The following is a 14,933-nucleotide window of genomic DNA, read 5'->3' on the forward strand; positions in this document are numbered from 1 at the left end:
GTGTACATGATAGTGTGTGTACATGATGGTGTGTGTACATGATGGTGTGTGTACATGATGGTGTGTGCACATGATGGTGTGTGTACATGATGGTGTGTGTACATGATGGTGTGTGTACATGATGGTGTGTGCACATGATGGTGTGTGTACATGATGGTGTGTGTAGATGATGGTGTGTGTACATGATAGTGTGTGTACATGATGGTGTGTGTACATGATGTCGTGTGCAGATGATGGTGTGTGTACATGATGGTGTGTGTAGATGATGGTGTATGTACATGATGGTGTATGTACATGATGCTGTGTGTAGATGATGGTGTGTGTACATGATGGTGTGTGTAGATGATGGTGTATGTACATGATGGTGTGTGTACATGATGGTGTGTGTAAATGATGTCGTGTGTACATGATGGTGTGTGTACATGATGGTGTGTGTACATGATGGTGTGTGCACATGATCCTCTGTGTACATGATGGTGTGTGCACATGATAGTGTGTACATGATGGTGTGTGTACATGTTGGTGTGTGTACATGATGGTGTGTGTACATGATGGTGTGTGTACATGATGGTGTGTGTACATGATGGTGTACATCACATCACATTACATCACCTCACCTCACATCACATCACATCACATCACATCACATATCACACCACACAACACCACACTACACCACACCACACCACACCTCAAACACCTTACACCACACCACGCCTCACCACACCACACCACACCACACCACACCACACCACACCACACCACACCACACCACAACCACAACCACACACCACACCACACACCACATCAAAACACACACCACACCACATCAAAACACACCTTACACTACACTACACCACACCACACCACATATATGTACATGATGGTGTGTGTACATGATGGTTTGTGTACATGATGGTGTGTGTACATGATGGTGTGTGTACATGATGGTTTGTGTAGATGATGGTGTCTGTACATGATGGTGTATGTACATGACATGATGGTGTGTGTACATGATGGTGTATGTACATGACATGATGGTGTGTGTACATGATGGTGTATGTACATGATGGTGTGTGTACATGATGGTGTGTGTACATAATGGTGTATGTACATGATGGTGTATGTACATGATGGTGTGTGTACATGATGGTGTGTGTACATGTTAGTCTGTTTACATGATGGTGTGTGTACATGATGGTGTATGTACATGATGGTGTGTGTACATGATGGTGTATTTACATGATGGTGTGTGTACATGATGGTGTGTGAACATGATGGTGTGTGTACATGATGGTGTATGTACATGATGGTGTGTGTACATGATGGTGTATGTACATGATGGTGTGTGTACATGATGGTGTGTGAACATGATGGTGTGTGTACATGATGGTGTATGTACATGATGGCGTGTGAACATGATGGTGTGTGTACAGGATGGTGCATGTACATGATGGTGTGTGTACATGATGGTGTGTGTACATGATGGTGTATGTACATGTTAGTCTGTTTACATGATGGTGTGTATACATGATGGTGTATGTACATGATGGTGTGTGTACATGATGGTGTGTGTACATGATGGTGTGTGTACATGATGGTGTGTGTACATGACGGTGTGTGTACATGATGATGAATATACATGATGGTATGTTTACATGATGGTGTGTGAACATGATGGTGTGTGAACATGTTAGTCTGTTTACATGATGGTGTGTATACATGATGGTGTATGTACATGATGGTGTGTGTACATGATGGTGTGTGTACATGATGGTTTGTATACATGCTGGTGTGTGTACATGCTGGTGTGTGAACATGATGGTGTGTGAACATGTTGGTGTGTGTACAAGATGGTGTGTGTACATGATGGTGTGTGTACATGATGGTGTGTGTACATGATGGTGTGTGTACATGATAGTGTGTGTACATGATGTCGTGTGCAGATGATGGTGTGTGTACATGATGGTGTCTGAACATGATGGTGTGTGTACATGATGGTGTGTGTACATGATGGTGTATGTACATGATGGTGTGTTTACATAATGGTGTGTGTACATGATAGTTTGTGTACATGATGGTGTGTGTACATGATGGTGTGTGCACATGATGGTGTGTGTACATGATGGTGTGTGTACATGTTAGTCTGTTAATATGATGGTGTGTGTACATGATGGTGTGTGTACGTGATGGTGTTTGTACATGATGCTGTGTGTACATGAATGGGTCTTTTCATGGCAGAGGTCGAGATAGAAGTTACAAAGGCTCTCAACAGAGAGCGGTCTCCTTCACAGCCACGAAGGATACCGGAGACTCACCAAGAAAGGGTGATGTCTCCAACAAGTGACTACTCCCATCTTCCGGACGACTGGTAACTTCCGCCACCAGTCGTACCCATTATACAAACACCTGTAAGAGGAAGACTAAATCACTTTGCACCAATGTGGGCCATCCTGGAAGACCCCTTCGTGTCCCAGATCCTCAGAGATGGATACTGGCTGCCACTGATAGGAGTATCACCAACGACGTCTGAGAGCAAACCCGACCAGTCAACTATCAACACTACAAGAGGCAATAGGTACGATGTTATCCAAACATGCTCTTGAGTGTTTAGGTCCAAGTCCCAGGACCTGGGAGTTCTACTTGCTGATATTTTTGGTCGCGAAGAAAGACAGCAAGAAATTTTGCATGATCATCAACATGAAGCTGTTTAACACATGGTATCTAGGAAAAACAGCTCATTTTCGTATGACGTCCGTCTCGCTTCTTTGCACCATCATTCGACAAGGGGACTACATTGTCAGCCTGGATTCTTCACCTTCACATGCCCATTCATCGCCAGCACCGGCATTACCTCCAGTTTATTTTCCAAGGGGCTCCCATTTGGAATTCCTACGGTTCCATGGCTTTTTACCCGCCTCACCAAGCCCATTACGAAGTTCCTGCACGTCAGAGGAATCGTCTTTTAATCGTTCATCGACGATTGCATCCAAGCCCATGCCGACCGAGACATCCTAATTCGACATCTCATCTTCAGGAAGAAACTACTCCACCAGCATGGTTGGTTAGTAAACATAGAGAAGTCGTAAACCACGCCCTCTCGACAACTGCAATTCATCAAAGCACTTTTCGACACGGATCTCGGAAGGATGTTCGTCCTTCTGATACAAGAAGAAGATACAATGTCCCGTACCACTGGCACTCGCACAGTCACTACATCTTTGACAATGGCAGCAGTTGCTAGGTCTTTTGACATCGTTGCAAGCCCTCACCCAGACAGGTCGACTAAAATTACGGCCAATTCAGCACTTCCGAAGACTGACCTTCAGTACATGATTGCCAGGTTCCGATCCAACTTCTGCTACACCTATATGCCCATCTACAATGGTGGCGATCCAGAACGAACGTCTGCTCCACCTGTTCGTAGATGCATCGACAGTAGGTTGGGGAGCGCATCTCGATTATGATCTTACATCAGGACGTTGGTCAGCAATAGAATCAACCCTTCACATCAACAATCTCAAATTCAAGGTGGTCAATTTAGCAAACTCACATTGGGCCAAACTGGTTCGATCATCTCAACTGATGACACAGTCCGACAACGCCTCAGTCGTATGGTACATCAACAAGATTGGATCCACACAGTCAACCTCCCTACTGGCTCTGACGATGGAATTATTCAAACATCGATGCACTTAGCATCAGCGCTCGACATATCCCGGGTGTAAGCAATGTCATAGCAGACTCCCTGTCCCGTCCGGATTGACAAACCTTTACAGAATGGGGATTAGATCCAAAGACCTTAAAAGAGATTACCTCTACCACTGCCCAGACGTCAACCTGTTCGCCACAAGGTTCAACACACAACTCCCCAGATTCGTCTCCGATTTCGGATCTAGAGGCATGGGAGTATGATGCTCTGGTCATATCATGGGAGATTCTCAATGCTTACGCCTTCCCACCAACAGCGCTTCTACCATGGGTAATCCAGAAGATTGTATCCACAAAACAGTTACGACTGATTTTGATCATTCCACATCCATCGCTGGACACCCTACATCTATGCGCTTGGCTCACTTTCAGAAGTCCTTTGTCGCTAAAGGGTACTCAAGGTGAGTAGCAAAGACCACCACTGAGGCTCATCGTACTTCCACCAAAGCATTGTACGATAATAAATCTATCACCTCACCGACTACAGGCTCCCCTCAACAATTTGCAGAATACCTTCAGCACCTTCACTCCACTTGGAAGTTGAAGGGCTCTACTTTATCTACATATTAAGCAGCTATTAATTTGGTCAAGATCACTGTAGTCCCTGTACTTCAAACTCTTCTACGCTCTTATAAACTCACCGACCAGTCGTCCCAATTTCGTCCACCCAAATGGGATTTGAATGTCACATCACAACACTTGACGTCAGCAGAATATGACCCCTTGCAGAAAAAGACCTTGAGCATGTCACGCTGAAGACAGTGTTTCTTCTTGCCATGGCCATACAGCGAGGGTCAACGAGATACACGTGTTGGATATTAACAGGATTCGATTAGAGGGGCACAGCCATGGCAAGGTCTATCTGGGTCTGCGATGGGATTTCATCACAAAGAACCAACTCCCTGGTCAACCTGACAGGCTGTTTACCATCCCAGCACTGGCCTCTATTCTACATCCCGAGGATCGAGAGGACATCCCTATGTCCCGTTCAAACTTTACGATTATATCTACAAGCATCATCAACACCTCGACGATCCCAGAAAAGATTGTTTATACCCATCTCATGAGTGGTTACCTCAGAGGTTTCCCGTGCATATGATCTACAATACTCTGTGCCTACAATTTTGCTGTTGCATCTACCATGTCTGTACATAGCAACTGTTCCCTCCGTGCTATCATGGAAGAATGTTTCCCGAAATCTGATATGGTCTTCGCCTCCCACTATTTACGAGATATCACTGTAACCAATGTCCAAGGGCTACACCACTTCAGTCTGCTAGTCCTGGCTCAACAATTAACGACAGCCTGTCAATACAGATAAATTGCGAGTACACTCAGTGCAGTCATGCAATCGTATCGTTTACAGCATGAATAAAGAATTGAGAGCCACTTGTTTATGATTATTCATCAGGTTCCGAAAATGAGGCTTCAATGGAGAAGCACAAAAAATCCATGTAGAGACTAGAGAGTGGTTTCGGTCATTTATACCTGCAGACAACTTTGTAGAACTAATTCAAATCTGCACGGTCATCATAGTATGATGTCCTATACGAAAGACACAAGCCCATGTTATACCCGATGACATGACACTGTGTCCTAGTAGCGTAAAGGGTTTTCAAGATCACTCAACAGCAGGAAACTTAGAAGCTGGAAACTTTGTTCAAGGACGTTTCCAGGGATCAGAACAAGTAGGATGAAAAGCATAGAGTGAGATAGGATAAGTATACTCACACACAAAAGAAACGCAAGTGGTTTTAAGCAAATAGGTAACAAACACAGAACCATAAATTGAAACGAGTTTTAGTATGTAGTGAAGCCTGATGGTGTTATCAATGTTTTTGGTTGCATTTTGGAAGCCCCGAGTAAAAACGCAACATAAAAAACGAATCACCAAAACTCACCATTTCAATGTATATGTGGGTATCATGCACCAATTTCTCGCGAAATCGAAAATGCACGAACTGTGGCCGATTCTTTGACCTACCACTCCTTGGTCAACAATGCCACGCCTAACTCAAATTCAGAGAAACCAAGCTATCAGACGTTTGGAAGCTGGAGAGTCTGTCCATGATGTTGCCCGTCATTTCAACGTTAACATAACTACAATTTACCGTCTCCTGCATCAATACAATGCTATACAGACCACAGATGACCTTCCTCAGAGCGGTCGTCCTAGAGTCACCACATCTCGACAAGATCGACAGATTACCCGTCAACACCAGCGACATCCGTTCCTAACTGCAATTGAAAGTGCTCGATAGGACAATAGGAACACATAATCGACACATTAGCCGGGACACTGTGATCCGACGTCTCCGTTCCAACAACCTCAGATGTCGCCGACCAGCACATCGTCCTGTGTTCCAACCACGGCATCGACAAGCACGACTTCAGTGGGCACAGGGTCATCGCAATTGGCGTCATGGAGTGGAGGCGTGTCATCTTCTCTGATGAAAGTCGCTTTTGTGTCTCCCATGCAGACGGAAGAGTCAGAATTTGGCAGCATCGAGGTGATCGTTTCGCTGACAGAAACGTTGTGGAAAGGGATCTATGGGGTGGACCTAGCGTCATATGGGCAGGGATTGGACTTAATGCGAGACTTGGACCCATGGGCTTTCTGAATGTTGGTCAAGGTCGGGGACACGGCGTCACTGCTCAGCAGTATATCGACCAAGTGATCAGACCTCATGTTGTTCCATTTTTTGCACAACATCAACAACACATTTTCCAGCAGGACAACGCTTGTCCCCATGTTGCCAGAGCTACCATGGCCTTTCTGCAACAACACAACATCCGTGTTCTACCGTGGCCAGCCCTCAGCCCTGATCTGAACCCCATCAAACACTTGTGGGATGAGGTTCAAAGGCGTCTGCTCAGTGTGCACCCAGTCCCTACACCTGCCGATGAACTATGCACAGCTGCTCTGGATGTGTGCAGGAGGATCCCTAGGGCCTTCACAAATCGTCTGATCCAGACGATGTACAGGAGATGTGTGGCAGTGATCAATGCTAATGGTGGTCACACCAGGTATTGACTGACATTTTGAGTATTGACCCGAAACTGTGTAAGCCCTTAACATTTGAAAAAAACAATTATGTCATCTGCCTTTTAATCCATTAAACTGTCTTCAGTCAAATTTTTGTCAATCTTGCCCTATAAGTATTTCTTGTCTTTACTGTTGAAAATAAATAACATGTATACTGCATACTCGACTTGCGTTTCTTTTGCTTGTGAGTATATTATAAATATACAATTTATTGTAAAATGTACAAATGTGACAATGTTGAAAATCTGAAGGTTTAGTTATGGTGTGATTGCAGCTAAATTACAGGAATTTGATATAATAGAGGTGGTAGTCTTAGAATTGTTAACAATAATACTATTGCTCCTATAATGCTTGTGAATCTTCCATAAGCAGTGGTAACAGTCTGGGAAACCATGTTCTGCTTGGACCTATTGGGGCTATCAGGATGAGCATAGTCTGTCAACTGTACTTTCTGGATCACCTCGTCTAGAAAAGACCATGGAGGAAATGCCTCAGCAAACAGACCAGTCTAATCAATCGATGGGGCATCCGCTTAGAGACCCATTGGGTCTGGTACTGGTCTGACAAAGACTGGAAGTTGATTGTTCAGGCAAGTAGTAAAGAGATCCAGATGTGGGGGGTACCATACTGACGTTATCCAACTGAATCCTTCTGGATGAAGTGACAACTCCGTTATCACTAATCTCTCCTGCTGATAGAGTCTGCCAAGGAAAACAATCGCTTAGTCTCCGTTATCAGTGAACTGGCTTTGGTTTCACATTGCTTTTGGAAATATGCAGCCACCATGGTGTTGTCCATGGCTGGGAGGAATGAGGAATGAGACAGTTGAATTTTTTCCAGGTCCTGAGAGTGTAATATATTGCCTTCATCTCTCGGAAGTTGATGTGGAAGCTAACCATAAGCCTTGGATCTTGAAACCGTCCATATAGGCTTATCAACTTGAGTCTGACGTGTACGAAATCAGATTATGTTCAGGTGTCAGGAATACTGGAGGAATGACGTCCATAACATGATCTCTCTCAGTCCACCAATTGAGTTTCTGACTCAAATAATGTGGTGTCTGATAGAATGAGTCCAAGATCTGAGATCTCAGTGAGTTGCTGCCATTCTGGGGAGGGCATAATTTCAATCTCCCTCTGTACGTGATATCTTGAAGAGTAGCTGTGGATTGACACCCGGACATTCTGCTCTCCCGATGGACGCTCTACCACTAGACCACGAACCCATGTCATTTGTAGTCAGGTTGTTGCATTGTATTTTGAGGTCTATTACTTCTTCTGTGCTGGCTCCCCGAAGGTAGGTTTACCAGGATGTTTCTCTTGAACACTTGTTTTTGCCTCTTAATGCCGAGCACCAGGCAGGGTAATGGCAAATACCATCTTTTAATGTCTTTTGTATGATGCGAATCGAAACCTGGATCTTCTGCTCTCCGGGCGGGGGCCTACCACTAGACCACGGAGGCGGTCCTTGAACATTTGGAAGGAAATGACGAGCAGTGCGGAGTTTGTCATTAAAGACCTTGGGTGGTATGATGGGTTGTGACATAACCATCCTCTTGGCATGATCTGAGACTGCTCTTGAACGAATCTGGATAGCCGCTGTTGTCTCTGTATCCATATGGGATGACATCTAGACCAGGGTGGATGATAAGTCCTTCTGCGTAAAAAAAATGGTATTCAGTAGGCTATTAGTCCGACGTGTTCCATTCTGATGGATTGTGGCGTATCTCCCATGATTCCTTCCTCAGATTCCTGTTGCGGTGGAATGACATGACAAATTTCAATTTATGTTTACCCCAATGTCCATGGAGTGTTTGTCTGCCAAGGGGAAAACATGATCTTCGTATTCGGCAAATGAACTTGTTTGGGGAAATCCTAGCCGAGAACTTGTAACTCAGTGAGAGGGCATTCGTGAGTCTAGTATAAGCAGTTCTTCAATGCAGGTAAGGGGATGTGATCATTGTGTCTCATGGTATGTGTAGCATGGTATGTGTAACTTGGTCACTGGAAGGTGTGATGAACACACTGAGATGGTGTCACCATCCTGTTTTCTCCACCTTAGGTTGCAGGACCGGCACAAGATGGTATACTGTAAATCATGAATGCAACCATTGGCCCCTAGCTAAAAATGTGATTACCGGTAAATATAAATGCGACACCCCCTTCTCTCTAGTATCCGTGGTTTTATATCTGAAGAAAATGTCCTGTCAGGTTTACTCCTTAGTACAACCTTACATTAATCCAATCACAAAACAAATAGCACCGTTTATTAGTGCTAAGTAGAGTACTTCCGCTACAATACATGCATCTGGCTCGTGTCGGCCTTTTACAGTATTTACAGTAATTGCTCCAAAGAATCAGAAAAGAAGTCTATATGGTCATAGTTAATAGCCGGGAGAGAGGTTCAATGACGTGTGGTGTCCGTAACAGCCATGGTGTCCATGTGGTCTCAGTGTTCGACCAGGATTCCGGGGTGATAATCCTGGGGTAGGTGTCCTAAGCATCATCGGCTTGGGAGACGGCTTGGAGAGTGAACTGTAGGGACAATGGAAAGAGACACCATGTTCTCCAGTTTTCTTTGCTGCTTCCTTCTGCTTTGCTTTCTTATTTGGAGTCCGGCATCGTGCTGTAAGCCGATTTGAAGAGCGGGGTGCTTCCTGTAAGAAGACTGAGGTTCTCCCATGACCATAAAATTGCCACACTTCTTCAATGTGGAGGGAGAGGTCGAGGTTGCCATGACAGACTCGCACACCCACACAAACATCAAATTTATATATGAGTACCAACCAATCTACCAAACTTACTGAAGATGACTGCCAGATGTTCACTCTAGCACACACAGGAAAGAAGTGAGGTTTTCCTGCCTTTGCACACAGAAGAGGTGTGAGCTGGTGCTTGGTGCTATTGCAGTGACGACCCCCCTCCCCCTACATGATAGTGTGTGCATGATAGTCTGTGTGCTAAATACAGACACACATATGAAGCTGCTCTTAAATCAAAAGCTTAGTAAATCAATCACTGTTGTTTCTCGCAGGACTAGAATCACAGCAAAACAAACCAGATGATTACAAATTATGGTGATTTATTAGAAAAGCAAATGTTGCACAATAACATCCTGGATCACAAATATAGCAATGTTCTTGTGTTGCAACTGATGTGTTTACAAATGTATCGGAAAATTCCGGTGAACCAAACAAAAAATATTAATTACTTTTCATAATATAAAAATTCAAAAAGATATAATAAATTATGAATATTACAAAATCACTCTGATCTGTTGTTTTGGAAATACTACAAAGGCGACATGCACCACTTTTACCGGTAGCCTGTTTTAGTGGGCTGTTGTCACATGGTTGAGTGGGCATGATCAGGATAACTGCTACATTACACTGCCCGTCTATCCAAAGCCTCATTACAAATACTTATTTAACTCCCGTTGATAAACATTAAAATAGAAACTCATGATTCACAAATAAATCTCAATGAGATCAAGTCAATTTACATATGTATTATAAATGAAGTTAAGCAAAAAATACTGTATGAAGGTAAAACACAGCATTCCGAAACAGCAAGACAATACAATCTTTAAACAATCATAATCCCACCAGTTGTGGAGTATTGCTGCCCTGTGAAGCAGTTTCACCACCACTATCATCATACTGATCACCTCTAGTGTTGTGTTATAGGTCTTCAGCAACCCATGCTTGCTGTAAATGGCAACAATGCTTGTCGTGAGAGGCAACTTAACAGGATCAGGTGGTCAGACGTGCCGACTTGGTTGATGCATGTCATCGTATCAAAATTGGGTGGATTGATGCTCATGATATCAATCACTGGATTGTACTGCCCCGACTCGATTATTTACAGACCGCAATCATATAGCTGGAATATTGCTGAGTGCGGCGTTAAACAATAAACAAACAAAACCATAAGTTGTGACAGCTTCACTAGATGTTATACACAATGTTATCTTCATCTTCCAGTTATAGCATTAATTACATTATATTATCATTACATAACTGTTCATAAAATACATAGCTTTTAATTAAAAAAAAAAGAACTAGTCAATGTGCACACATACAAATGTGAGTAATATTGGAAGTGTTCAATACGACCCTGCCAGGTGTTGCTGTGGGAGTTACAAGCAGTTTCCAGCATGCAACACCCTTTTGATAGTACCTGCATAGTCTGTAGGAGAAGATATCTACAAGTCCGTTTCAAGTATTCACCTGTCTGACTGGTACAACTGTCTTAAACAGAGGAAACTTGAACACATCCAAGAAATGAATTCATGAAATATATTCTATGGAATATTATGTGCACAGTCTAAAATATCTGCCAACGAATGAATGACATGATGCTCCGCTATGAGATAACCAAGGGCAGAGGAACGCAAGGTCTGTACCTGAGCAAAATGGGGAACCTCAACTAACCAATGTCTGCAAAAACTACTACCAACCGGACCAACATTGTGTAACAAGCCAACTTGCTATACATGCTCATAAACAGCAAGTGTAGCAAGTGGATTTTCTGTAGCCATATCAATGACATTTGTGAGGCCCCTGACTCTTGTACAGGATTACCATTTCCTTGTCTGGTGTTCAGTGTCTAGGTGAGCACTTCAGCAATGGAAGTGGCCTGGCCTTCCTATTGACAGTCTATGCAGTGGTGTGCCATGATGGAATGTGCTTGACATAAACAATACTAACCCCACTACTCCTTGCACACTGTATACTTCTTCACTGTAGCACACAGTGGGAGTAGACTGAGTTTAACTAAGCAAACAAATACCTCTTAGCAAGCACACAGACACATTCAAATCAAACAATTCCAATAAAAATTGAACAAAATGATATTGTTCATTATAACAAACTATACTTTCCATTGTTTTAAATAGAAAAAGTCTGAAAAATAAGAGTTGTTAATACCTTATTTTACTTTAACTTTTTAGAGGAACCATGGTATTAAATATAAATATGTCAAAAATGACAAACACTGTACAAATACTCTTCTTCTCAAGCACATACACTGATTTTTACTCATTAAACAAAAAGCACTTTGTTGGATTACATAGCAAAGAAACATCTATATCTGTAAAGTATGTACAAATAAAACATCTTAGTAGATCACAAAACTGTTAAGACAAGTGACGCACCATACAAGCAGGCCTCTTGTCAGACACCTTCGGATACAATTATGACTTTATTTGTTGCTAATGTTCCAAAGTTACAACAAAATTGTTCCAGACACATGGGTAAACATGGGAACTTCAGTATTTTATGAAAAGTATGTTTCTGTTTAAGCAAAGTCAGAAAACATATATAACAATGAGAAATATCATTAAAAACACAGCAAACTGATTCATTTCCCTAGTTAAGAAGGTGTGAACCACTGTTGTTTCTCTGGTCCTCGTTGTGATGGCAACAGTTGAGGATGCTGCAGAATGTATTTGGTGAATGTCAGGCCATGAATGGCCAGTGGTGTGTTGGTAGCTTCGGCTTCTTGGAAATATATATACAGGGATTTGCTACAGGGCTGCTTTAAACATTTGTAAACATTTACTTGATCATTAAACAATATTCCTGACATAACTTTACATATATGTACACAAACGCTGATCTGTACAAGCACATCGGCAAATGTGCAAAACAAACAAAAACTAAAAGAAAAAATTGATTTCTTGCAAAACATGTATCAAGCACAAAACATCTCCTTTTTTTTGACATGACAAAATATTACACTGTTTGAGTATTTGATTGTTTCAAAATTGCATATTCACCATTTGAACTGCACTGTTTCAAAGCTTATTTTATTATTTAAAATATCAGCTAAGACCTTATACAACCCCCTTCCTCAAATATTTTAAGCTATCTATCCAGGTAATTGAGTAACAACAAAGGTCATCTTGACCTAGAAGACTTTTCTCAGCATAAAAATAGATCCAATACATTAGTTAGATGCTTTCCTAAGACTTCCTTCACTGTGTGGCTACACAGACTCATAGCCTGATCGCCTCTTTCTGCGACCAATCAAGTAGGCAATGAGCACAATAACAACTAATCCGGCCAGAGCGGCGCCCACAGCTATGGGCACAATGCTGTTTGTCTCAGTGTCAGCAGGGCACTCGACCAGACCTGCAATGTAAACATTGATCATTATCAGCTTGCCCACATATGTGCATGCATAACACCTGACCAAGGGAGATAAATCCTCCATAAAATCAGTCTTTAGGTTGTCACAGACATTATAATGTACCGTATAGGGTAAGGTCTATGGCTACATTCATATATATACCATCTTTAACGGGAAGTGACATAATTAGAAGATAATAACCAGTAACAACTTGGAATCCTAGGTCCTCAGGGTGTACCTAGCATTATTAAACCTATATTAATCTTGCAATTCCATTGGTTAACCCGTACCATGTGACGAAACAATACATTTCAATGTAGACCCCGAAATCATGTGACTGACACTGACCGCGAATATTGACTATCAAATGATCAGTATTGACCTGTCACGTGATGAATATTGACTTGTCTCCTAGAATACAAGGTGGCATCTCTTAAGGACATTTTACGGTTCACAGCTAAGTTACTGTAATGAAACAGAGGACAGTTTAAGTGAATTTCAGTATAATGAAACGAAGGATTATTTTTGACGAGGTAAACATGCAAAAACAAAGAGCCTCTGACTTGACCCTTCAGAATATTAGTAATTGTATAGTGTTGAACTCACCATCATTGCTAAAGGCGGTGTTGTTTCCTGTTTGGAAGGCCTTGTACTGGAAATTTGATGTGACCAACTCCACACCATGCTCAGCATCAATGGTCACATTGGAATTGCACTTGTAGGATCCCTTCTGACTTGCATCAAACTGTGCAACGTTGATAGCCATCACACTGATCTTTACATCTGCACGCAAATCAACAATTTCTTTTAAAATAATGAAAATTTTAATGATTTGAAAAATAAATTCATCAAAGTAACTTAATACAGCCTATGAAGAGCAGTTCCCTTTATCAGCAGACATATCTCCACAACTACAGGTGGGTCTGGCCATACCATTCAGTGGATCACAATGGCCTGAAGCTTTCTCACCAACATATTTCTCACATATAACTGTAGTTCCATCACGAAATTAAGGGGCATATCATCTTCAAACAACACAAGTAGCCATTCACAGTATATACCATGATATACAAAAAACAATGTCTCCTGTCTGATATGCATTCTCGATTATCCAGTGTATCATATCTTTGTTGTTATGATATATATCCTGGGCCGTCACACTGCGGGGCCATACAGGCCTACTACACTGTCAGAATGTGAATTGGAGTCATGACTGCTGGAGGTAATACTCACCAGATTTATTAGCATCAGGGAAGTGATCCGAGTCCAAGACATAGGTGATTGTCACATTAGACAGCTGATGATTGACGTCTTTGGGAGCTGTGAGGCTCGATGTTTTATCTTGCGCGAACACCATGGTGATGTTCCAGTCCTTAAAGAAGCTGAAGGTGATAGATTCCTCCACGTCACCACAGGTACCTGTGATGTCAGCCTGGTTCACTTCTGGCACAGTGATTTCCATTGTCTGGTTCTGAAAGCATAAAATCATCACTCAGTAATACATTTCTCTTCATTGAACCACACAACATGGCACAATAGTATTAGATCAACCAGATCAAGAGATTAGCTACAAGAAGCACAGGCAGCTATTGATTGAAAGCTTGAGACATGAGTAGATACAGGGCAGCCTGGTGGAGAAAGGTAGATAGAGGACAGACAGGTGGAGACACGGGTAGATACAGAACAGACAGGTGGAGAAAGGTAGATGGAGGACAGACAGGTGGAGACACGGGTAGATATAGAACAGACAGGTGGAGACACGGGTAGATACAGCACAGATAGGTGGAGACACGGGTAGATACAGAACAGACAGGTGGAGGAACAGGTACATACAGAACAGACAGGTGGAGACACGGGTAGATACAGAACAGATAGGTACAGACACGGGTAGATACAGAACAGATAGGTACAGACACGGGTAGATACAGAACAGATAGGTGGAGATGGGTAGATACAGAACAGACAGGTGGAGACACGGGTAGATACAGCACAGACAGGTGGAGACGGGTAGATAAAGAACAGACAGGTGGAGACACGGGTAGATA

General features: G+C 42.6%; 1 protein-coding gene across 1 annotated transcript in view; it reads right to left on the reverse strand.

Annotated features, from left to right (window-relative positions):
• Positions 1 to 9,821: 9,821 nt before the first annotated feature.
• Positions 9,822 to 14,933, reverse strand: part of LOC124110388 (lysosome-associated membrane glycoprotein 2-like) — a 35,355-nt gene continuing 30,243 nt past the window's right edge. The window contains exons 10-12 of the mRNA XM_046469727.2: positions 14,122 to 14,359; positions 13,495 to 13,671; positions 9,822 to 12,890 (exon numbers count right to left, since the gene is read on the reverse strand). Of these exons, the coding sequence (XP_046325683.2) occupies positions 12,745 to 12,890; positions 13,495 to 13,671; positions 14,122 to 14,359 (561 nt within the window). The 3' untranslated portion in view covers positions 9,822 to 12,744. The remainder of the gene's footprint in view (positions 12,891 to 13,494; positions 13,672 to 14,121; positions 14,360 to 14,933) is intronic.

This window comes from Haliotis rufescens, unplaced genomic scaffold (genome assembly GCF_023055435.1).
Source record: "Haliotis rufescens isolate VD_foot unplaced genomic scaffold, xgHalRufe1.0.p SCAF_9, whole genome shotgun sequence".
NCBI lineage: Eukaryota > Metazoa > Mollusca > Gastropoda > Lepetellida > Haliotidae > Haliotis > Haliotis rufescens.